The 20,864-nt window shown below is 54.4% G+C and overlaps 1 protein-coding gene and 1 non-coding gene across 25 annotated transcripts; both read left to right on the plus strand.

Moving 5' to 3' along the window:
- The first annotated feature begins 382 nt into the window (after positions 1–382).
- EIF4G1 (eukaryotic translation initiation factor 4 gamma 1) lies at positions 383–20,498 on the plus strand. Of its 24 annotated transcripts, none has more exons than XM_008266186.5 (34): positions 438–606; positions 1,427–1,483; positions 1,707–1,800; positions 2,094–2,180; positions 2,682–2,702; positions 3,270–3,446; positions 3,666–3,765; positions 4,807–4,919; positions 5,731–5,823; positions 6,026–6,092; positions 6,380–7,204; positions 7,460–7,548; positions 7,638–7,824; positions 7,918–8,051; positions 8,174–8,332; positions 8,453–8,641; positions 8,836–9,033; positions 9,209–9,355; positions 9,592–9,828; positions 9,970–10,074; positions 10,169–10,328; positions 10,534–10,634; positions 11,607–11,709; positions 11,927–12,029; positions 12,227–12,459; positions 12,603–12,721; positions 12,849–13,021; positions 13,306–13,431; positions 13,551–13,632; positions 16,774–16,872; positions 16,987–17,121; positions 17,232–17,313; positions 17,428–17,568; positions 19,869–20,498. In XM_008266186.5, exons 3-34 carry the CDS (start codon positions 1,741–1,743, stop codon positions 20,051–20,053), a joined length of 4,830 nt encoding a protein of 1,609 aa, XP_008264408.1. In that variant the 5' UTR covers positions 438–606; positions 1,427–1,483; positions 1,707–1,740; the 3' UTR covers positions 20,054–20,498. The 24 variants fall into 24 exon arrangements, with proteins under 24 accessions (XP_069927750.1, XP_008264408.1, XP_017202133.1 ...); XM_017346644.4 differs by having other exon boundaries at positions 8,456–8,641; XM_070071648.2 differs by having other exon boundaries at positions 485–606; positions 1,399–1,483.
- Positions 10,382–10,457, plus strand: LOC127483091 (small nucleolar RNA SNORD66). The gene has a single exon (XR_007909055.1). It is a non-coding gene; the product is annotated as a small nucleolar RNA SNORD66 (small nucleolar RNA).
- Positions 20,499–20,864: the final 366 nt, after the last annotated feature.

The raw sequence follows: 20,864 nt of genomic DNA on the forward strand, positions 1-20,864 counted from the left end.
GGGCTTTTCATTCTGCCATCATCCTGTGTTTTCATGAGTGATTTTGTCCCTCCCTGAGAGCGACGGATCTGGTCCACACAGCCACCCTAAGTACTTCCCTCGTTAGAATGTTTCAATCCTTTCAGTAACAATCAATTTCCTTTGTTAAAAATGTCTTTCACTAGTCTATCTACTCAAAAGGCTGCAAAATTCAAAATGCACGATTCACTCAGGCCCGAGTTTACTGTCAACATTCTCAGCCCTCGGCTAGAATTTCGCCTTGCACTTAGTATGCGCTCAATAAATGCTTGCCCAAAGTATGAATGAACGAAAGAACTGCCGAACTGAGCCGCCAAGGGGTGTCGGCCTGGGAGTTCCAAAGTTCGGGAGGGGACAAGGGGGCGGGCAGAAGCGGTCACGTGACGGGGTGGGGCAAACCCCATGTGCTCCGGTGCGCCGGCGCTCGGCGCGGCTCCGCCCTCCGCGCTGGTCACGTGGTGGCGCCGGCTGCGCCTGCGGAGAAGCGGTGGCCGCCGAGCGGGATCTGTGCGGGGAGCCGGAAATGGTTGTGGACTACGTCTGTGCGGCTGCGTGGGGCTCGGCCGCGCGGACTGAAGGAGACTGAAGGTAAAGCCGCCATGTCCGGGCCCGACCCGGCCCCCCCACCCCCTCCCCCCGCATCCGCCGCCATCCGGGCCGGGACCGGCCACCCTGCACCGCCGCCCCGGCGCCCCGGCCCCGCGGCCCGAGCTCGGGCCCCTACCCGCCAGGGCTCGATCCCCGGCCCACGTGTGTCCGGCCTGGCCGGGCCTGGCTGCTGGGTGGGGGTGGGGGAGCGCGGGGCCGAACTATGTGGGCCCCGCGGGCTGGGAGGGCGCCGGGTTCGCCGGTCGCGAAATGCCACTCGGGCCCGACCCGGGGAGGCCCGGCGGCCCGCGGGAGCAGCACCGCGGCCCCAGGCCCGCCGCCCCCCCTTCGCGGCCAGGCCGCCGGGAAGTGACACGTTGTTCTTTGGCACTGGCCGGCGCTGCGCAGGGAGGGCGCAGGGGAGGGAGGCGGCGGCGGCGGGCAGGGAGGAGCCCCCGGCCCCGCCCGCCCTCCAGGCCGACCCTCACTTGCTTGAAACCGGCTCGCCGCCGGCCGCCAGCCGCCGCCCGCCTGGCTTTTTAAAGCCCGCCTCCCGCCCTTCCTGGCCTACACTCCTGGGGCGGCGGCAGGCCTCGCCTCTGGCCCTGCGCGGGTTGCCCCCGCGGCAAGCGTATCTTCTGCGCCCCTGGGCCAGGCCCCGAACCCGGTGTCCCCGGGTGGGGGGTGGGGACACCACGGCCGAAGCAGCTAGCTCCGTGTGTGATCCGGGAGCCTGGTGCCAGCTTGACCTGGAATTTCCGGTCTGGTTGGTCTCGGGTCCCGCGGAGCCAGGTTGATACCCCTCACCTCCCAACCCCAGGCCCTCGGATGCCCAGAACCTGTAGGCCGCACCGTGGACTTATTCTTAACCGAAGGGGTGAGTGAGGGGGCTCTTTTCAGCAGATCAGGGTGGGTGGATGGAGGTAGTGTGGATCTGACACCGTGTTGGTGGGGTGGGGACACAGCCTGAGTTTTTTCTGCTCCTTCCTCCCCTGGCACCTCCGGCGCTTCGTGTTGGACCCAGCTTCAACCCTTCCCCCACTCTGTTTGCCTTAAGCTTGGGTCCGTTCCCCTTTCCAAGCTTCACTCTTTCCCAACAGGTGCTGGGGGGACCCTGATGTGGCACCAAATGAAATGAACAAAGCTCCACAGCCCACAGGCCCCCCGCCCGCCCCATCCCCTGGACTCCCACAGGTAATTAGGGAGGAATTAGCTAGGGTGGGGGTGGGGGAGACCAGGCCGCCTCAGGAACAGGTTCTAGCCTCTGGATTTTCCCACCCCCATCTGTGTCAGGGCAAAGTGCAGCTGCCTGCTGCCAAATTGAGACAGGTCCCCTGGATGTCCCCAGGGGCTGTCATGGGGAGGGGGTGTGTGGACTGCCGAGGCTCTTGCTGCAGACCTGCCCCCCTCCCCCCCTGTTTCACCAGCGTGGGTTTCAGCCCCACCCGGGCTTCCCCTCTTGCTGAACTCTGGTCTCCCCCCTTCAGCCAGCGTTTCCCCCGGGGCAGACAGCACCGGTGGTGTTCAGTACGCCACAAGCAACACAAATGAACACGCCTTCTCAGCCCCGCCAGGTGAGGGGCTGTGGGGAGGGGAGTAGGGGGCCTGGGTGGGAGCTGTGGACGGCTTAGGGCAGTGTGGACCTGGGGTGGAAACTGGAGGCTGTGTGCTGGCCTCAGTTTCCTGGCAGTCGGTCTGTGTCCTCTCCTGTGGCTCTGCACTGTGTGCTGTTGGTTACTTATGGTGGCTGGCCCCTGGGGAAGTATGTCGTCGGCGAGGGGGGCTTAACTGGGGTCCGGATGCCTCTGAAAACTGGGGGCAGTGCTTTAGCCCCTGCTGCCCACTTTGCCTCTCCTGGTTCTTTCGCTGAGAGGTTGCCATTGCTCCAGTCCCCTTTCTTGCCTTCTTTTTGGACTATGGCAAGATAAACACTCTGGCTGGTTTCTTGCCTTCTTCTGTTACCTGAGTTCTTCCTTACTAAGTGGGAGGATTCTTGTCCCACTACTTAGATTTTTTTTTAACCCCTCATCTCCTTGGGGATAATTCTCTTCTTTCCTGTCCCCATGTGCTCTCAGGGAGGATTCAGGTCTCTGCAGGTAATACCCCTTTCCTAATCCTGGACCGTGTCCTGGTCTCACTTTCCCCTCTGCCTTAGGGTCTACAAACAGGGAGTGGGGGGTCTTCAGGGTGGGGACTTTGTGCTGGTTGGGTCCTTAGTTTGAGGCTGAGTAGTGCATGTTAGGGGCTAAATCCTGAAGAGTGTATCTGGGAACTGGGAGACTTGCATGTTAGTAATGAGTTTCTCAGGACCTTAAGTGGAGCAGTGCATGCTGGGGAGGGAGGATGTCCCTGAAAGGGCCTTAGGCATGATGCATCTGGGTGTTAGGGAGCCCCTCCAGAGGGCCAGTGTGGTGGAGGTGACATATGTATGCATGGCAGTGAGAATCAATACACACAAACGCCAAATGTTCGTCTGAGTTTGGAGGCTGTGTGTGAGTATAAGAGGCCACTTAACCATCAGTTGGTCAAGTGTGTCTTGGAAGGATTGGTCTTTATGCTCTGAACCCCACAGTACTTTCCAGACCATAGAGGCATTGTGGAGGTACTAGTTTGCTGCCCGCTTTCTCTCTCTCAGTGCCAACCTCTTTCCTCCCTCCTGACAGCACTTCTACCCTAGCCGGGCCCAGCCCCCGAGCAGTGCAGCCTCCCGAGTGCAGAGTGCAGCCCCTGCCCGCCCTGGCCCAGCTGCCCATGTCTACCCTGCTGGATCCCAAGTAATGATGATCCCTTCCCAGATCTCATACCCAGCCTCCCAGGGGGCCTACTACATCCCTGGACAGGTGAGGCTGGAGGCTTGGGAGCCATGCACCTTGTGCTGTAACCCTCGCCCCTTCCTGCCCCAACCCTCTTGCCCTGTCTCTTCGTCAGAGATGGGACTTCTGGTCATTGCCCAGAGTTGGCTTGTCCTATCTTGCCCTGCATTCTGTTTGTAGTCTGGTATGGTACTCGTAGCTTCCTCAACTCCTTCTCTTCCCTCTTCTCCCCCCCTCCCCCACCAGGGGCGTTCCACATATGTTGTCCCGACACAGCAGTACCCTGTGCAGCCAGGAGCCCCAGGCTTCTATACGGGTGCAAGCCCTACAGAGTTTGGGACCTATGGTAAGCAAGAGAGGGAGTCAGAGGTGAGAGTGCTTCCCAGGGAACTTCAAAAGTGATCTACTGATTTCTAAAGCCTAAGACCCTTCTCAGGCATGGCTTTGGGGTTAAAAATAATAGGGTTAATAGTTAGTAGGGATTGGTGCTTAATGTTTAACTGGTGTTGGTGGGGGATAAAGACTTGATTTCTGTTGCCAAGGGAGTTGGAGTCCTGCCTGTGTCAGGAACGCAAGCCCAGGCTCCAGCTTGAGGGCCTGGTGGGCTTTCCCGCGACGCTGTTTCTATGGTGGTGGGGAGGTGGGGGGCATGTGACATGGATTTGTGGCTAGTTTTCGTTTGTATTCTAGGAAAGTACTAGTCTGTTCTTTATGGCAGTGGTTTCCAAAACTTTGATCATTGACTGTGTACTTTTAAAATGTATATATGTGTGTGTTTGTATATATGTGTGCATAAGTTAAACATATAACATGACACTTGGGAAATCAAGTGTAAATCATGTATGAGGTTAAAGAATGCTCCCACTTTGGAGACCATTGCTTTAAGGAATTACTTTTTCTTTCTCTTGGGCTTAGTTCATAATGTTACTTTTTGTTTCCTTGCCCCTCTGCAAAGGGCTGGATACTGGAAGGAGACTAAGGTTGAGTGGAACAGGCTTAGCACATCTTTTTCTCATTCCTAGCCAGAGACTGAGTTTCTTTCAGATTCAGAGTGGTATGTGTGTTGCTTTGGGGGGGGGGGGGTGTATGCACAGGAGTATCTTGGAGAGTAGAACAGACCTGCGCCCTCCTGCTAGCAAGCATGTGGTGGGGAAGGAGTGCCTTCTTACAAGGCGTGTGTGTGTCAGTGTCAGGAATTCTTGTAAACGCAGTGTAGACTGGTTCCCCAGCTTTGACAGACACCTAATTCCCTGGGGGAGGAGGGCGGGGCAGGGCAGTGGGCTGGCTGTGAGTGATGAGAGGTTCTGGGGGTGGGAGGTGTTCAAGCATTAGTATATGGTTGGGTCCTGACGCTGCCACCATTCTTCTTTCTGTCCCCTCCCCCAAGCTGGTGCCTACTACCCAGCCCAAGGTGTGCAGCAGTTTCCCGCTGGTGTGGCCCCTGCGCCGGTTTTGATGAACCAGCCACCCCAGATTGCTCCCAAGAGGGAGCGAAAAACGGTGAGTGGCAGGGGAGGGCTCTGGGGAGGGTCTGGGAAGGGGCGAGTGAAGCTCAGGCACTACTGGGGCATTGTGCTTGAGGGAGCAGGAGGTTGAGGAAGGAGGTCTTTGGCCGGGAATAGGCAGACTTGGGTAGGGTGGGGAGTGGTTTCTGTGGAACACTTGGGGCCTCTTTTTTGCAACGCACCAGCTTTTGGCTTAGAAGCATCTCCTAGGGAGACCGACATGGCCGAGGGTGCAGTTCCTGGTGGTCCTGGGGTGCTGGATATTCTGGTGGCTTGCCTTGGAAGTGGTTTGTTTTCTGTGGCCCCACCCCCCACTCCCAGTCCTGGAAGCTCTTGAGGCCTCCGCCTCTGCTCAGTCCTCAGCCCTGGGCGTGGTGCCCAGAATAGGGTGCCAGGGCTGGGGAAGCCGCTGAGTCACCCTGGCTCCACCCACTGGATCTGGGCCTGCCCCCAGAGATCAGGCAGACTAGCTACAAGTGAGCTTGGATGGGTGCTTGATGGGGGTCCTGGGGCCCAGGGTGTGCAGGCACTAACTTGGGGATTGCCGGTGGGGCAGGGGTGAGAGAGGGAGGGGCATTGTGATGTACAGGCTGCTCTGTGAGGTCAAAGGTCTCTTGGGGGTGGGGGCTAGGGCAGGGACTACAAGAGCAGCTAGATGGGTTGACAGTAGAACTCATGGGGTTTCTGGCACCCACCCACCTGCTTCCAGTGGGGGGTGGAGGGTTGACCCAGAGTCTTAGGAGTGGGGCAGGGTGGAGAGGGGGCTCCTCCTGCTTCCCACTCATCCCATAGCTTTCTTTCCTCAGATCCGAATTCGAGATCCAAACCAAGGAGGGAAGGATATCACGGAGGAGATTATGTCAGGGGCCCGCACTGCCTCCACACCCACCCCTCCCCAGGTATTGTCTGCTCTTTGAGTAATACCTTGGCTGGAATGGCTGTGCTTCCCTGCACTCCTAAGTCCCTTCATCTTTTCCTCAACTAAGGGGTTGATTGCCTGCTCTCCTGGCCTTCTTGGCAGAGCTAGAGTAGAAATTGTTCTAGTAGAGAAGGGTTGTGGAAGTCTTCAGTGCAAATTTGGTAACCCTTTGTGTCCTGCAGACTGGAGGTGGTGTGGAGCCTCAGGCTAACGGGGAGACGCCCCAGGTTGCTGTCATCGTCCGGCCAGGTAAGTAGGCAGGGTGAGGCGGAGCTTTCCTGGGGAAATGGAATGTGACAGTTTAGAGTGCCGAGGTGGTGGGGGTGACTCGAGCTGGGTGCTAGATGGTGACTTAGGTTTCCAGGCAGTGGGATTGTCAGGGTCAGTTGTGTTTTAGATGAGAATGGGAAAGTAGCGTGGGTGGGGGAAGATTGGGATAAGGGTGTTAAGTGAGGAATACTTTGGCTGAGAGGAGGAATAGTAGTAGCACTGAAGGATTTACCTTTGGTTACTAATTTTTCCTTCCTGTGGTGTAGATGACCGGTCACAAGGAGCAATCATCGGGGGCCGGCCAGGGCTGCCTGGCCCAGAGCACAGCCCTTCAGAATCCCAGCCTTCATCACCTTCTCCGACTCCATCACCACCCCCGATCTTGGAACCGGGGTCTGAGCCTAATCTTGCGGTCCTCTCTCTTCCTGGGGACACTATGACATCGGGGATGATACAGATGCCCGTGGAAGAACCAGCCCCCATCTCCCGTGAAGCTGGAGAGCCATATTGCCTCTCTCCAGAGCCCACTCCTCTTGCTGAACCCATACTGGAAGTTGAAGTGACACTCAGCAAACCAGTTCCAGTGTCTGAGTTCTCTTCCAGTCCTATCCAGGTTCTCACCCCACTGGCATCTCACAAGATGGAAATTCATGAGCCTAATGGCGTGGTCCCATCTGAGGATCTGGAACCAGAGGTGGAGTCAAGCCCAGAGCTTGCTCCTCCCCCTCCTCCAGCTTGCCCCTCTGAATCCCCTGTGCCTATTGCTCCAACCACCCAACCCGAAGAACTGCTCAATGGAGCCCCCTCGCCACCAGCTGTGGACTTAAGCCCAGTCTGTGAGCCCGAGGACCAGGCCAAGGAGGATACAGCGTCTGCGACTCCCCCTGCCGTTCCCTCTGCCACTCCAGCTACAGCTCCCCCAGCTACTTCCCCTGCTCAGGAGGAAGAAGGGGAGGAAGAGGAAGAAGAGGAAGAGGGAGAAGCAGGAGAAGCTGAGAGTGAGAAGGGAGGAGAGGACCTACATCCCACAGAGAGCACCCCTGTCCCTGCCCACTTACCCCAGAATGTGGAGGCAGTAGCAGCCACCCAAGGTAAAGTGGATGGTGGAGGCGGGGCTGGCCTGGGGGCGTGGTTGCTCCTCTTGGCTGATCATCTGCCTTGTGTGCCATTGTGTCTGGTCATAGACGCCTATGATGGAACCTAAGAGCTCCAGGAAGGACTTTGTAAAGCCTGGACATAGTGATGGAAGGAGGAAATCATGTACTGGGCTGCTTTTTATTTTACCCTGGGGTTAACAGTATTCCTTAAAAATCATTCCCACCCCTCCTTTTCTTTTTTTCAATTAGTGGCAGTATCTGTGCCAAAGAGGAGACGGAAAATTAAGGAGCTCAACAAAAAGGAGGCTGTGGGAGACCTTCTAGATGCTTTCAAAGAGGTAAGGAAGCAGAAGGTCGGAGAGCGAGCACAGTCTGGGTATGAAACTGGTCATTCTGTGATCCAAACTGGGCTGTGCCCTTGTTCCAGGTGAACCCGGCAGTGCCAGAGGTGGAGAATCAGCCTCCTGCAGGCAACAATCCAACACCAGAGTCAGAGGGCAGCAGTGGGCCCTCCCGGCCTGAGGAAGCAGATGAGACCTGGGACGCAAAGGAAGACAAAATTCACAATGCTGAGAACATCCAGCCTGGGGAACAGAAGTATGAGTACAAGTCAGGTAGGCTGGAGGGGGAGGGTTGAAAAGGGCTGCAGGTGCTTACCAGCGCATCAGGAGACAAGCATATCAGTGGTTCATCCTCTCTTCTTGCAGATCAGTGGAGGCCTCTAAACCTTGAGGAGAAAAAGCGTTACGACCGTGAGTTCCTGCTTGGCTTTCAGTTCATCTTTGCCAGTATGCAGAAGCCGGAGGGGTTGCCCCATATCAGTGATGTGGTGTTGGACAAGGTTGGTGCGTTGAGGGGGAGGAGGGCAAGTGTGGGTTGGATGGAGTGGGGAGGCGCCTGAGATCCTCAGAAGTAATCAGAAGCCTTAGCCAGCTCGTGAGGCCTTCCGTCTTCTCTTCACAGGCCAATAAGACGCCACTACGGCCGCTGGATCCCTCCAGACTATCAGGCATAAATTGCGGCCCAGACTTCACCCCATCTTTTGCCAACCTTGGCCGACCAGCCCTGAGCAGCCGCGGGCCCCCAAGGGGTGGGCCAGGTGGGGAGCTGCCCCGAGGGCCGGTGAGTGGGGGCTGGCTGAAGACACAGGTGGGCAAGGGGGCAGGATGGGGACACGTCAGCGTTGGTGTCACATGTGCTGAGCAGTTGTGTGTTTTTCCCTTGTCTTCCTCCCTTGCTTAGCAGGCTGGCCTGGGTCCCCGGCGCTCTCAGCCAGGCCCCCGAAAGGAGCCCCGCAAGATCATTGCCTCAGTGATAATGACTGAAGATATAAAACTGAACAAAGCAGAGAAGGCCTGGAAACCCAGCAGCAAGCGGACGGCGGCTGATAAGGATCGAGGGGAAGAGGATGCTGATGGCAGCAAAACCCAGGTACTGGCAAGTCCTGCGTCTGGTCTCCATTCCTGCTCCACAGAGTACCGTCTGAGCTGACTTTGACCTCTGTGGCTGTCTGAACTTATCACTAGCATCTGCCAAAGTCCCTGCCCGCCTCTTCCTCTCAGCTACCCTACCCCTATTCTGAGGACCTCTCTGGACCCTTTGTGTTTGTCCCCTCTCCCCGCCAGGACCTGTTCCGCAGGGTGCGCTCCATCTTGAATAAGCTGACACCCCAGATGTTCCAGCAGCTGATGAAGCAGGTGACGCAGCTGGCCATCGACACCGAGGAGCGCCTCAAAGGGGTCATTGACCTCATCTTTGAGAAGGCCATTTCAGAACCCAACTTCTCAGTGGCCTATGCCAACATGTGCCGCTGCCTCATGGCGGTTAGTTACCAGTTTTCTCAGTTTCATGGTCCAGCTTCCCAGCTTTTTGGTTCTCCAGCCTGTGCTTTGGATGGCAGCTTGGGGGTGGGGGCGGCAAAGCTGAGGTCAGAGGTCTTCTTGGGGGAATCTCCTTGCCCTGGGCTAGTCTGAGTGTGACGTTCTCTTTGACATACAGCTGAAAGTGCCCACTACAGAAAAGCCAACAGTGACTGTGAACTTCCGGAAACTGTTGTTGAATCGGTGTCAGAAGGAATTTGAGAAGGACAAGGATGATGATGAGGTTTTTGAAAAAAAGCAAAAGGAGATGGATGAAGCTGCTACGGTAAGAAAAAGCCCACCTGAAGTTTGTAGCCCACTCACTGCCTTCCCTTCCCCCAGCTGCTCCTCGGCTGTAGAACTGTGATGAGGCTAAGTCAGGTGGGGACAGTGGTGTGTTGGGAGTTTCTCTGCCTCAGGACATCATGCTTACTGCTAGATGGATATTGAGATAGCAGAGGAGAAAAGTTTTAGTTGAGTAACTGGGCATCTTTGACGCGATCCCTGTCCCATGACTGACAGGCAGAGGAGCGGGGACGCCTGAAGGAAGAGCTGGAAGAGGCTCGGGACATAGCCCGGCGGCGCTCCTTAGGAAATATCAAGTTTATTGGCGAGTTGTTCAAGCTGAAGATGTTAACAGAGGCAATAATGCACGACTGTGTGGTCAAACTACTTAAGAACCATGATGAAGAGTCTCTGGAATGCCTATGCCGTCTGCTCACTACCATTGGCAAAGACCTGGATTTTGAAAAAGCCAAGGTAAGGATTCTGGGCTGTGGGCAGGGTGGGGCTGAAGCCCACTGTTGCCTTGTTTGGCTGGTGAGTCTGGGCTGCTGAGGGCTGGTAACTAGATGTGAGATGCTGAAAGTTCCTGAGCTGATTGCTTTTGCTTCTTCCTAGCCCCGAATGGATCAGTATTTCAACCAGATGGAAAAAATCATTAAAGAAAAGAAGACTTCATCCCGAATCCGCTTTATGCTGCAGGACGTACTAGATCTCCGACAGGTGTGTGTCCCCTCCTCCACTTCCCGACGCTGCCTTGTCTGGCCCCTTCACCTCCCTCCCCCCGATGATTGCGACTGGCTTCCTGTCCCTGCAGAGCAATTGGGTGCCACGGCGAGGGGATCAGGGTCCCAAGACCATTGACCAGATCCACAAGGAGGCTGAAATGGAGGAGCATAGGGAACACATCAAAGTGCAGCAGCTCATGGCCAAGGGCAGTGACAAGCGTCGGGGTGGCCCTCCCGGCCCACCCATCAGTGAGTTTGAGGCTGGGGTTGAGGAGGGGGCAGTGAAGGAACCAAATCGTGCTTTCCGTTGATGACTTTCTGATAGTGCCACGTGTCTGGGCCACTGAGTCCTCATGATGGAACTGAGGATCTGAGGAAGAGAAGTTGGGGATTCCTGAGGGGGTGGGGCTGTTGGAATTTACTTGTGATTCCAGTATGCCCCTCTTTGTCCCAGGCCGTGGCCTTCCACTTGTGGACGATGGTGGCTGGAATACAGTCCCCATCAGCAAAGGCAGCCGTCCCATTGACACCTCACGACTCACCAAGATCACGAAGGTAGGGATGTGTGCTGGATGGGTGATGCAAGTGAGCCAGAGTATGAAGAGGGATTGAGCAGGTGTTCAGCTTGGGTTTGGATCTTGGTCCCCTTTTTTTTTTTTTTTTTTTTGACAGGCAGAGTGGACAGTGAGAGAGAGACAGAGAGAGAAAGGTCTTCCTTTTGCCGTTGGTTCACCCTCCAATGGCCGCCGCTGCAGCCGGCGCACCGTGCTGATCGATGGCAGGAGCCAGGATCCAGGTGCTTTTCCTGGTCTCCCATGGGGTGCAGGGCCCAAGCACCTGGGCCATCCTCCACTGCACTCCCTGGCCATAGCAGAGAGCTGGCCTGGAAGAGGGGCAACCGGGACAGAATCCGGTGCCCCGACCGGGACTAGAACCCGGTGTGCCGGCGCCGCAAGGTGGAGGATTAGCCTATTGAGCCACGGCGCCGGCTCTTGGTCCCCTTTTTTAAAGTTAGGAAGGTGACAATGTAGTCTTCCTTTTAAAATAACTGGTTAGAATGCTGGAGCCAGGACTGTGAGCTCTGGGAGATGTATTCCCATTGGTCTGGCCAGGCGCCAGCAAAGTGACAAGCATGCCAGATCTAGCTTATTGCCTGCTTCTGTGCATCCCGTGAGCTGAGAATGGTTTTTATGTTTTAAATGGTGGAGGAAAATCAGAAGATGGCGTGATAATGTGAAAGTAACGTAAATCTTAAAATTTTACTGTCTGTAGACAGTGTATTGGAATGTAGTTGCATTCATTCCTTTAAGTGTCATCTGTAGCTACAAGCATGCTACAGTGGCAGAATTGGGTGGTTGCAGTAGAGACTTGGAAGCCTAAATCTTTACTGGCTGGCCTTTTCACAGAAAAGGTTTGCCTAATCACTGGTCTGGGCCATTTACTACCTGTGTGACCGTGTGTGGTAGTGCTGATCAGAGGCTTTGGCCAGGCCAGACCCATGGCTCTCTGCTCCCTTTCTTTCCTCAGCCTGGCTCTATCGATTCTAACAACCAGCTCTTTGCACCTGGAGGGCGCCTGAGCTGGGGCAAAGGCAGCAGCGGAGGCTCAGGAGCCAAGCCCTCAGACGCAGGTATGGAGGCCGCCGTGTGGAACTGGGTGGTTGCAGTCTGTGCTCCCTTGAAGGCAGAGCCTTGCCTAGAGTTTCAGGATCATCCAGAAGATGATGTATGTGGTTCCAAAGATGGCTCCTTTATCCTGGCCCTGGGACCACGTGTCCTAAATGACAAGTAGGGGAGATAAAGGAAGAAACGGGAAGAGAGCTTAATTAGGGTTTTCGGTCTCCCTAGCATCGGAAGTTTCTCGTCCAGCTACCAGTACCTTGAATCGCTTTTCAGCCCTTCAACAAGCAGTACCCACAGAAAGCACGGATAACAGACGAGTGGTACAGAGGTGAGATTTCGTACGTGTCATCTTCACACAGAGTGTGGCAGCTGGGTTTCACTTGTTGCTGTAGGATGGGAACTTCTACTTGCAGTACCTGGGTCCCCTGGCTGAGATTGAGGCATATTCCTGATGCCACGAATGCATGTTGTCAGCGAATGCCTGGGCAATACGCGTGAGGAATGGCTTGCCTGTCTTTCTTCCAGGAGTAGCTTGAGTCGGGAACGAGGTGAGAAAGCTGGGGACCGAGGAGACCGCCTAGAGCGGAGTGAACGGGGAGGTGACCGAGGGGACCGGCTGGACCGCGCACGGACACCGGCCACCAAGCGGAGCTTCAGCAAGGAAGTGGAGGAACGGAGTCGAGAACGGCCCTCCCAGCCCGAGGGACTGCGCAAGGCAGCTAGCCTCACAGAGGATCGGGACCGAGGGCGGGATGCGGGTGAGAGGCCGGGAGAGGAGTGGTGGGGGAGGCTGTTGGCTGGTTTGGGACAACCTGGCCTGCAAATCTCTTGAGAGCTCCAGACTGTGTGTTAGAGAGCCTGAAAGTGAAGAGTATCTTTGATCTGTGTTTTCTTGCTACAGCAAAGCGGGAAGCCGCCCTGCCCCCTGTGAGCTCGCCGAAGGCTGCACTCTCTGAAGAGGAGCTGGAGAAGAAATCCAAGGCCATCATTGAGGAATACCTCCATCTCAACGACATGAAGGTAGGCAGTACGGGGTGGGGAGAGGTCTGAGGGGTTGCCGATTGAGCGGGTAGCCACGTTAGGCATGGAGGTGCCGCCTACTGACCAGACCGTGACCTTGTTCTCTCCCATGCCCTGTGCTCCTCAGGAGGCGGTGCAGTGTGTCCAGGAACTGGCCTCACCCTCTCTACTCTTCATCTTTGTGCGACATGGCATTGAGTCCACACTGGAGCGCAGTGCCATTGCTCGTGAGCGTATGGGGCAGCTGCTGCACCAGCTACTCTGTGCTGGCCACCTCTCCACTGCTCAGTACTACCAAGGGTATGGCTGATTTCCATGGCCCTCCTCCATTCACATACCTACAAATTTCCTGTCTCCTATGTGGGATCCGACGAACCCTGTATCGGAGTGGAAGCTCCCCAGCATCTTGGTGAACAGTAATTTAGGAGTGGTAAGGGGCAATGAGCCATCTAAGACAAGAAGGTGGTCTTAGCTTGAGGTAGTTGCCCCTGTCTAAAAAGTGTTCTTGGGGCTCTGCATTTGGTTCTTGCTATATTTTTCCTGGCTTGTCTCCCTGGAATGATGACTTGGAATTACCTTTGCAGGCTGTATGAGATCCTAGAATTGGCTGAGGACATGGAAATTGACATACCCCATGTGTGGCTCTACCTAGCGGAACTAGTAACACCCATTATGCAGGAAGGTGGTGTGCCCATGGGGGAGCTGTTCAGGTAAGCCCCCTCTTGGAATTGGGGGGAGGTAGAAACTGGTAGAAAGGGGTTGGGTGATGGAACAGCTGGGGATGTCTGGATGTGGAAGCTGGCAACGTTGGGCTTTTCTCTTTTCCTAGGGAGATTACAAAGCATTTGAGACCTTTGGGCAAAGCTGCTTCCCTGTTGCTGGAGATCCTGCGACTCCTGTGCAAAAGCATGGTGAGTGAGGCCTTTCGGAGGCTGTGTTCAGAACGCCTCAGATGTGGTTTGGCTGCTTGTGGTGGTCCTGAAGCATCCATGTTCCTTTGGGATGGAGTAATGGTGACAGCAGGACCATGCTCATAGCTGAAAGAGGAAATGTTGGGTGGGCAGTGACCTCAGACACTTGCTGCCATGAGTTCTGGCCAAAGCTGGAGAAAGAGTGGCAGTGTAGAACATAGGCCTGCGACCGACTCATTGATTGTTCTCACGCACTCAGTTAGCATTTCTTTGAATATTTACCATGTACTTAACATTGGGATACAGCAGGGGCTAGGAAACAAGTTGGTAAAGAAAATAAGAAATGGTAGCCTAGGAGTGGGGTAGCCATTTGGCCTAGTGGTTAAAAATGCTTATGTCCCATCCTGAGTGTCTGGACTTGATTCCCAGCTCTCCCGGTTCCAGTTTGTTGCTAATGCAGACCCCAAGTGGTACTGGTGATGGCTCAGTTAATTCGGTTTATGCCATCCACTTGGGAAACATGGGTTGTGGTCCCAGCTCTTGATTGGCCTCTATCTGGCTCCAGCTGTTAGGGGCATTTGGGGAGTGAACCAGTGGATGGGAGCATTCTCTATTTTTCAAGTAAATTTTGTTTTAAAACACCAGTGTGAAGTAAGTTGAAACGGAATGTCTCAAGTACTGTGAGGTTGCTCACCAGCATTTGCAGTGTTCATGCAAGAAGGCTTTCTTTGAAGGGCACTGAAGTTGCTTTATGAAAGTTGATTGGTGAGTGTAAAGGTGGCAAGATGGGGAAAGGCTGTTTGGGTGTGGTTGTGAGAAACTGGAACATGCAGTTTCAAAACAATATACCTCTCTGGTACCTGCAGGAAAGAGACTGGGTTAAAAGGACTTATTCTCTCAGTGTCAGATGGTCCTTTTAGGTAGGTAAACATACGTACCAGGACAGTTTCTGTTCATAAAATAAGCATATTATACTCTTTCTGTACCTACGGTCCTTAATTTATGAGGGTTTCAATTTAGGATTTTTCAGCTTTGTGATAGGTTTTTCAAGGTATCGAGTGCATTTTCAGTTTAGGGTATTTTTGACTTAGAATGTTCTTTTTTTTTTTTTTTTTTTTTTTTAGAATGTACTTATTTGAAAGGCAGAGTTACAAGAGGCAGGGAGAGAGAAAGAGGTCTTCCATCCAATGGTTCACTCCCCAGATGGCCACAGTGGCCGGAGCTGGGACGATCTGAAGCCAGGAGCTTCCTCTGGGTCTCCTACGCAGGTGCAGGGTTCCAAGTACTTGGGCCATCTTCTGCTGCTTTCTCAGGCCATAGCAGAGAGCTGGATTGGAAGTGGAGCAGCCGGGACTCAAACCGGCACCCATATGGGAGGCACTGCAGGCAGTGGCTTTACCTGCTACGCCACAGCGCTGACCCCAGGTTGGTTGCTTTGTTTTGAAACGTAGCCCCATTGTAAGTCAAGAAGCATATGTCATTGATCTAAGGTGCTGTGGATTGGAAGATTTCTTACTGATGCATTGCTAAGAAAAAAGACTCATGGTCTTATTTTTAAAATGTAGTAGTGTATCAGCTGTGATGTGTCTTACTTACAGTGTTTAAAATATGAAGAAATCATTTAAAATAGAATCATGAAATTTTGTTTTAAATATTTTACTTAATTATTTTGGAGGTAGAGTTAGAGACAGTGAGAGGGAGAGACAGAGAGAAAGGTTTTCCTTTTGTTGGTTCACTCCCCAAATGGCCAATACGTCCGGAGCTGCGCCAATCCGAAACCAGGAGCCAGGTGCTTCTTCCCGGTCTCCCATGTGGGTGCAGGGGCCCAAGCACTTGGGCTATCTTATACTGCTTTACCAGGCCACAGAAAAGAGCTAGATTGGAAGAGAAGCAGCTGGGACTAGAATGGGCGCCCATATGGGATGCTGCCGCAACAGGCGGAGGATTAACCTACTGTGCCACAGCGTCGGCCCCATGAAATTAACAGCTAATATCATCACTCTGCGTATTTTTTGTTATAAAAGTGATACCGGCCGGCGCTGCGGCTCACTAGGCTAATCCTCCGCCTAGCGGCGCCGGCGCACCGGGTTCTAGTCCCGGTCGGGGCGCCGGATTCTGTCCCAGTTGCCCCTCTTCCAGGCCAGCCCTCTGCTGTGGCCAGGGAGTGCAGTGGAGGATGGCCCAGGTGCTTGGGCCCTGCACCCCATGGGAGACCAGGAGAAGCACCTGGCTCCTGCCATTGGATCAGCGCGGTGCGCCGGCCGCAGCGCCCATTGGAGGGTGAACCAACGGCAAAAGGAAGACCTTTCTCTCTGTCTCTCTCTCTCACTGTCCACTCTGCCTGTCAAAAAAAAAAAAAAAAAAAAGTGATACCTGTGGGGTCTCTTGCTCCTTAAAGAAAATGGGCTCAGGCTGCTATTTAAGATTTACTTATTTATTTTAAAGAGTTACACACACACGTGCGCGCACATGGAGAGAGAGGGAGGGAAGGAAGGAGGAAGGGAAGGATCTCTTCATCTGCTGGTTCACTCCCCAAAAAGCCACAATAGCCAGGCTAAAGCCGGGAGCCCGTACCTCCATCCTGGTTTCTCACGTGGCTGGCAGAGTCCCAGGTACTTGGACCATCATTCACTGCTTTTCTAGCCTCATTTGTAGGGAACTGGAAGGGAAGCTGAGTGGCCAGGACTTGAACCAGTGCTCTGGGATGGGATGCTGTCATTGCAAGCACGGCTTAACCCACGAGTGCCACAGGGCCAGCCCTGCATTACTGTTTTTGTGGGAATTTCTGGTTTGTGTTGTGGGGGTGAGGGTGTATCTGCTTTTGAGACTTTCTGGTGACGTTGGAAGACTAGGAGGGAGGAGGGTATTTGCATTTGCTTGTTCACGGTTTTGAGGGCCTTTCCCTCATCCTACTGGCAGTACTGTGGTAGACGAGTTCCTGTTTATCTGTGTGGGTATCTGATGTCTGCCCTGCACTGGACTTCAGGGCGTGGAAGGGTTGTGTCTATGGGGTACCTCTGCCGTCCTTAGCTTCCAGCAGGTACCTAGTGGGCTTTCAGTGAGTACCTGCTGGATGATTGTTGTGGAGCTGTTTGGTCCTTGGAGAGACGGGGTGGCTGAACTGGTCTTGTATTTTTCCAGGGCCCCAAAAAAGTGGGCATATTGTGGCGTGAGGCTGGGCTCAGCTGGAAAGAATTTCTGCCTGAAGGCCAGGATGTCGGTGCATTCATCACTGAACAGGTTTGGGGCTGGAGTTAGGTTAATTTTAGCTTCTGGGCCTGGCCAGTCTTCTCCCTCTGCCTTCATCTCTCAGGTGGCACAGGGGACCTGTTGACTGGGTCTTTTTGATTGCAGAAGGTGGAGTATACCCTGGGAGAGGAGTCCGAAGCCCCTGGCCAGAGGGCACTGTCCTCTGAGGAGCTGAGCAGGCAGCTGGAGAAGCTGCTGAAGGAGGGCAGCAGTAACCAGCGAGTGTTCGACTGGATAGAGGTGTGAGGTGGGGGGATGAGCGGGAGGGTTTTCTTAGAGTGAAGTTTGGGGGTGCAGGAGTGGACCTTGGGCCTGATTTTCAACCTGTGGACCATGTGTCTCTTGTGCAGGCCAACCTGAGTGAGCAGCAGATAGCATCCAACACATTAGTTCGAGCCCTCATGACGGCTGTCTGCTATTCGGCAATTATCTGTAAGAGGAGCCAGGGAGGTGGTGGGAGCAGGGTGAGGGGTTCAGCCTTTGCCTCCTAGGTCTGAAACAGCTTATGAACTATTATTTCACTTGCCCCTGTCTTCTTTCCTGCAGTTGAGACTCCCCTCCGCGTGGATGTCGCAGTGCTGAAAGCGCGAGCGAAACTGCTACAGAAATACCTGTGTGATGAGCAGAAGGAGCTGCAAGCACTCTATGCCCTCCAGGCCCTTGTAGTGACCTTAGAACAGCCCGCCAGTAAGAGCCAGGCCTCGGGGATGGGGGTGGGCTGGAGGGACCACTGGAGAGCAGAGAGTAGTCAGGGAAGGGTCTCAGTCCGCGAAAGGCTGATAGTGCCCTGATGGTTTGGTGCCTTCTCCCTAACTTTATTTCTCTGTCTACAAATGGAGGAAGTTGGACTTAGCCTTGAAGGTTAATGGACTGACTGCTTTGTGCTTAGTATCTGTTAGATAGCAGCAGTAAAGGTGAGAACATGATAGCATCTGTCAGGGGCTGCCATGTGCCATGGCTGTCTGGCACAGGGCCGGAGGCTCAGCTTGCCTGCCTCATTTAGTTGTCACCATGGTTGTTTAGGGTAGATGGTGTTACCCCTGTTTTCTGTATTGAGAGGCTGAATCTTGGTTACATGGGTGAGGTTATGCACTTGAGTAATAGCTGTGTGTTATCAGGGCATTGGGGTGCTCACAGCGACTAGGCCAGCTGCAGGTCTCGTGCTGACGGGGAGTGATGAGGTGGGGGTGCTGTCTGCAAGCACACTAGTCTCAGGAGTGGTGACTAGGAAATTGGCCAAGTGACCAGTGGGAAGTAGGGAGGGAGCTTTTAAGCGAACGCAGGATGGGGCTGGAGAGAGACAGGGCCCGTGTTGTGTAGGACTGCTATCTTGATCATCCTGCCACAGTGAGAAGAAGGGTTTGGGGTGGTATAAGTGAATGTGGCAGGACTGGCACTGGTGGCTCAGCCTGGCTGGTGACAGTAGAGGTGAGGGAGGAGCGGTGGGCAGAGTTAAATAACTCTGGAAGTGAGGTTAGCAGCTCTTGGTCACACCAGCCTGGGGAGGGGGCCGTGAGAGACTGGGAGTCATGAAGGACTCTCAGGATGGCTTCAGCAGGTGAGACAATGGTGTGGTGCTGGGATCGGGAACACTGGAACAAGTTGTCAGCGCTCGCTGTGTGAGAAGAGCCAAGATGTCAGTAGCTGGGTGTCGGTCCATCTGGGAAGAGGAAGAGGGCAGGGCAGGGGGCAGCTCTGAGTTGCTCTTAGAGGTTTAGGTGTGCAAGGCCTAGGAGGAAGGAATGGGGTTGTCTGAGGAAGTGGTGAGGCCTGGGGATAGGATCCTGTGGAGGTGGTGCACACACAGGTAGAGATCAGAGGAAGGCTGAGCCCTGTGAACAAAGTGGAAGTCCCAGATGCGCCTAAAGTTCATAGGGACATGACTGAAAATTAAGGGGCTCTGGGATCTAAAATCGGGGTGACCACCACAGCAGAAACTATTTGGTGGGGTCGGGGGAGGGCTCTGGATTGGAAAGGATTGAGAAATACTTGAGTAAAACAAGAAGAATGGAAAACAGCAAGTATAGACAATCTTCTTGAGTGTTATGAGACAGAGTCTTTGTTTGGTTAGAGGGCTGGGTGGACATTGATTGTATAGGATCCACAAGGTGGTGTGCCTGGGATTGGGAGTGCCACTGTGGGGCAAGTGGAAGATGAGCCATTCTTCTGGGATCAGAGTCTGGGCCGGGGTGGGGCTGGGGTGAGTGGCGGGGGCCCAGCTGTGTGCATTGGAGGGGGAGAGTGCCCTCGTGGAGTCCTGACTCGGTCAGGGACTTGGCAGGTCTGACTGTAGTTCTGTGCTGTTTCACTTCGCTTACTCTACTGCCCTCTGGTTTTAGGAATGTGCAGTTTGGTTTAGGAAGACTGGTAGTTCATTGTGGGGACTCGGGTAGGTTGTGTTCAGGGGATAAGACAAGTGCTTGGGAAAGGCTGCCTCGCAGCGAGGTGGTGAACAGTGACGCAGAGTGTCCGGTTGAGTCTTGAAGAATTCCAGGAAGGTGACGAGAGAGGATGGTCCTGGCAAGGGGGGTAGCACCTGCAGATGCGTCCAGGGCTAGAGAAGGGTATATGGGAACAAAGAATTGGGACCAAGAGTTTTTGTTGAGATGTTTGGGGCTCAGTGAATGTTCTAGATTATACCCTCAACATTTATGACTTGGATTCCCCAAAATCAGGAGCATCAATTCTGTGCATTTTTCCCCATTAAAGATATCTTGAGTGGAGAAATTAGAAGCTGCCAAGGTGAGGCTAGGCGAGTTCATGTTTTTTTTTTTTCCAATGGCTGAGTGACTCATTCCTGCACACCAATCTCTTCGACCATGAGATTAACGTCCTGTCAGACCTAGTCACTCTGGACTGGTCAGACACAAATGACAGGCTGGTGGGTGAGGGTCTTGTTTTAACCCTGGAGCTTGGGAGGGACCCTGGGGGCAGGCCGATGTGGCTGTGACCATGTGACTCTTAACTGCTGTCCTGCCTGCTTTCAGACCTGCTTCGGATGTTCTTTGATGCCCTGTATGACGAAGACGTGGTGAAGGAGGAAGCGTTCTACAGCTGGGAGAGTAGCAAGGATCCTGCTGAGCAGCAGGGCAAGGGCGTGGCCCTTAAATCTGTCACAGCCTTCTTCAAGTGGCTTCGTGAGGCGGAGGAGGAGGAATCCGACCACAACTGAGGGCGGGTGGGGCCGGGGACTTGGAGCCCCATGGACACGCGGATGGCTCTGCCCGCTGCCTGGACTGCAGGGGGGCGGCAGCGGTGGCAGCAGTGGCAGTGGGTGCCTGTAGTGCGATGTGTCTGAGCTAATAAAGTGGCTGAAGAGGCAGGATGGCTTGGGGCTGCCTGGGGCCCCCCTCCAGGATGCTGCCAGGAGGTGTCCCTCTCCTCCCCCTGGGGCACAGAGATATATTATATATAAAGTCTTGAAATTTGGTGTGTCTTGGGGGGGGGCCACCACCGCCTGCCCCTGGGGTCCTTTTTTATTTTCTGAAAATCACTCTTGGGACTGCCGTCCTCGCTGCTGGGGGCATATGCCCCAGCCCCTGCACCACCCCTGCTGCTGCCTGGGCAGGGGGAGGGGGGGCACGGTGCCTGTAATTATTAAACATGAATTCAATTAAGCTCACTGCCTCTCTGCTTTATGGCCTTCTCCCTCTGGAGAAGGGGTATGGATACGTGGGCATCCCCCCCTTTCCAGAGCTGGCACTGTAGCACTGTTCCCTCTAACCTGGCACCCCTCCTTCTCTTCCCCTGTCCATGATCGTGGGGATTTTGGGAGCCACTTTTCTGGAAGGTGGGAACCTCAGGTATGCACAATGGGGTGGCCCCTTGGTCAGGAGCGGAGTTGGCAGACAGCTGTGAAGTAATTGACATTCTTGGGGTGTTTGCTGTCTTACCTGATCCAGGACCTTAAGTATTGAAAAGGCTGTAGGCTTCAGGCTGGTTCTAGCTAAGAGAAGTCCTTTATGGCTTCAAGATGTCACTTG

This window comes from Oryctolagus cuniculus, chromosome 4 (genome assembly GCF_051225735.1).
Source record: "Oryctolagus cuniculus isolate XC-2025 breed Fujian yellow rabbit chromosome 4, ASM5122573v1, whole genome shotgun sequence".
Lineage (NCBI taxonomy): Eukaryota > Metazoa > Chordata > Mammalia > Lagomorpha > Leporidae > Oryctolagus > Oryctolagus cuniculus.

Bases quoted from the DNA above. Each gene is read 5' to 3' on its own strand.
- EIF4G1 (XM_008266186.5), top strand. From the start codon at position 1,741: ATGAACAAAGCTCCACAGCCCACAGGCCCCCCGCCCGCCCCATCCCCT. The intron at 16,873-16,986 runs GTTTGGGGCTGG...TTTTGATTGCAG, and splicing joins GTGCATTCATCACTGAACAG to AAGGTGGAGTATACCCTGGG. The intron at 17,314-17,427 runs GTAAGAGGAGCC...TCTTTCCTGCAG, and splicing joins CTGCTATTCGGCAATTATCT to TTGAGACTCCCCTCCGCGTG.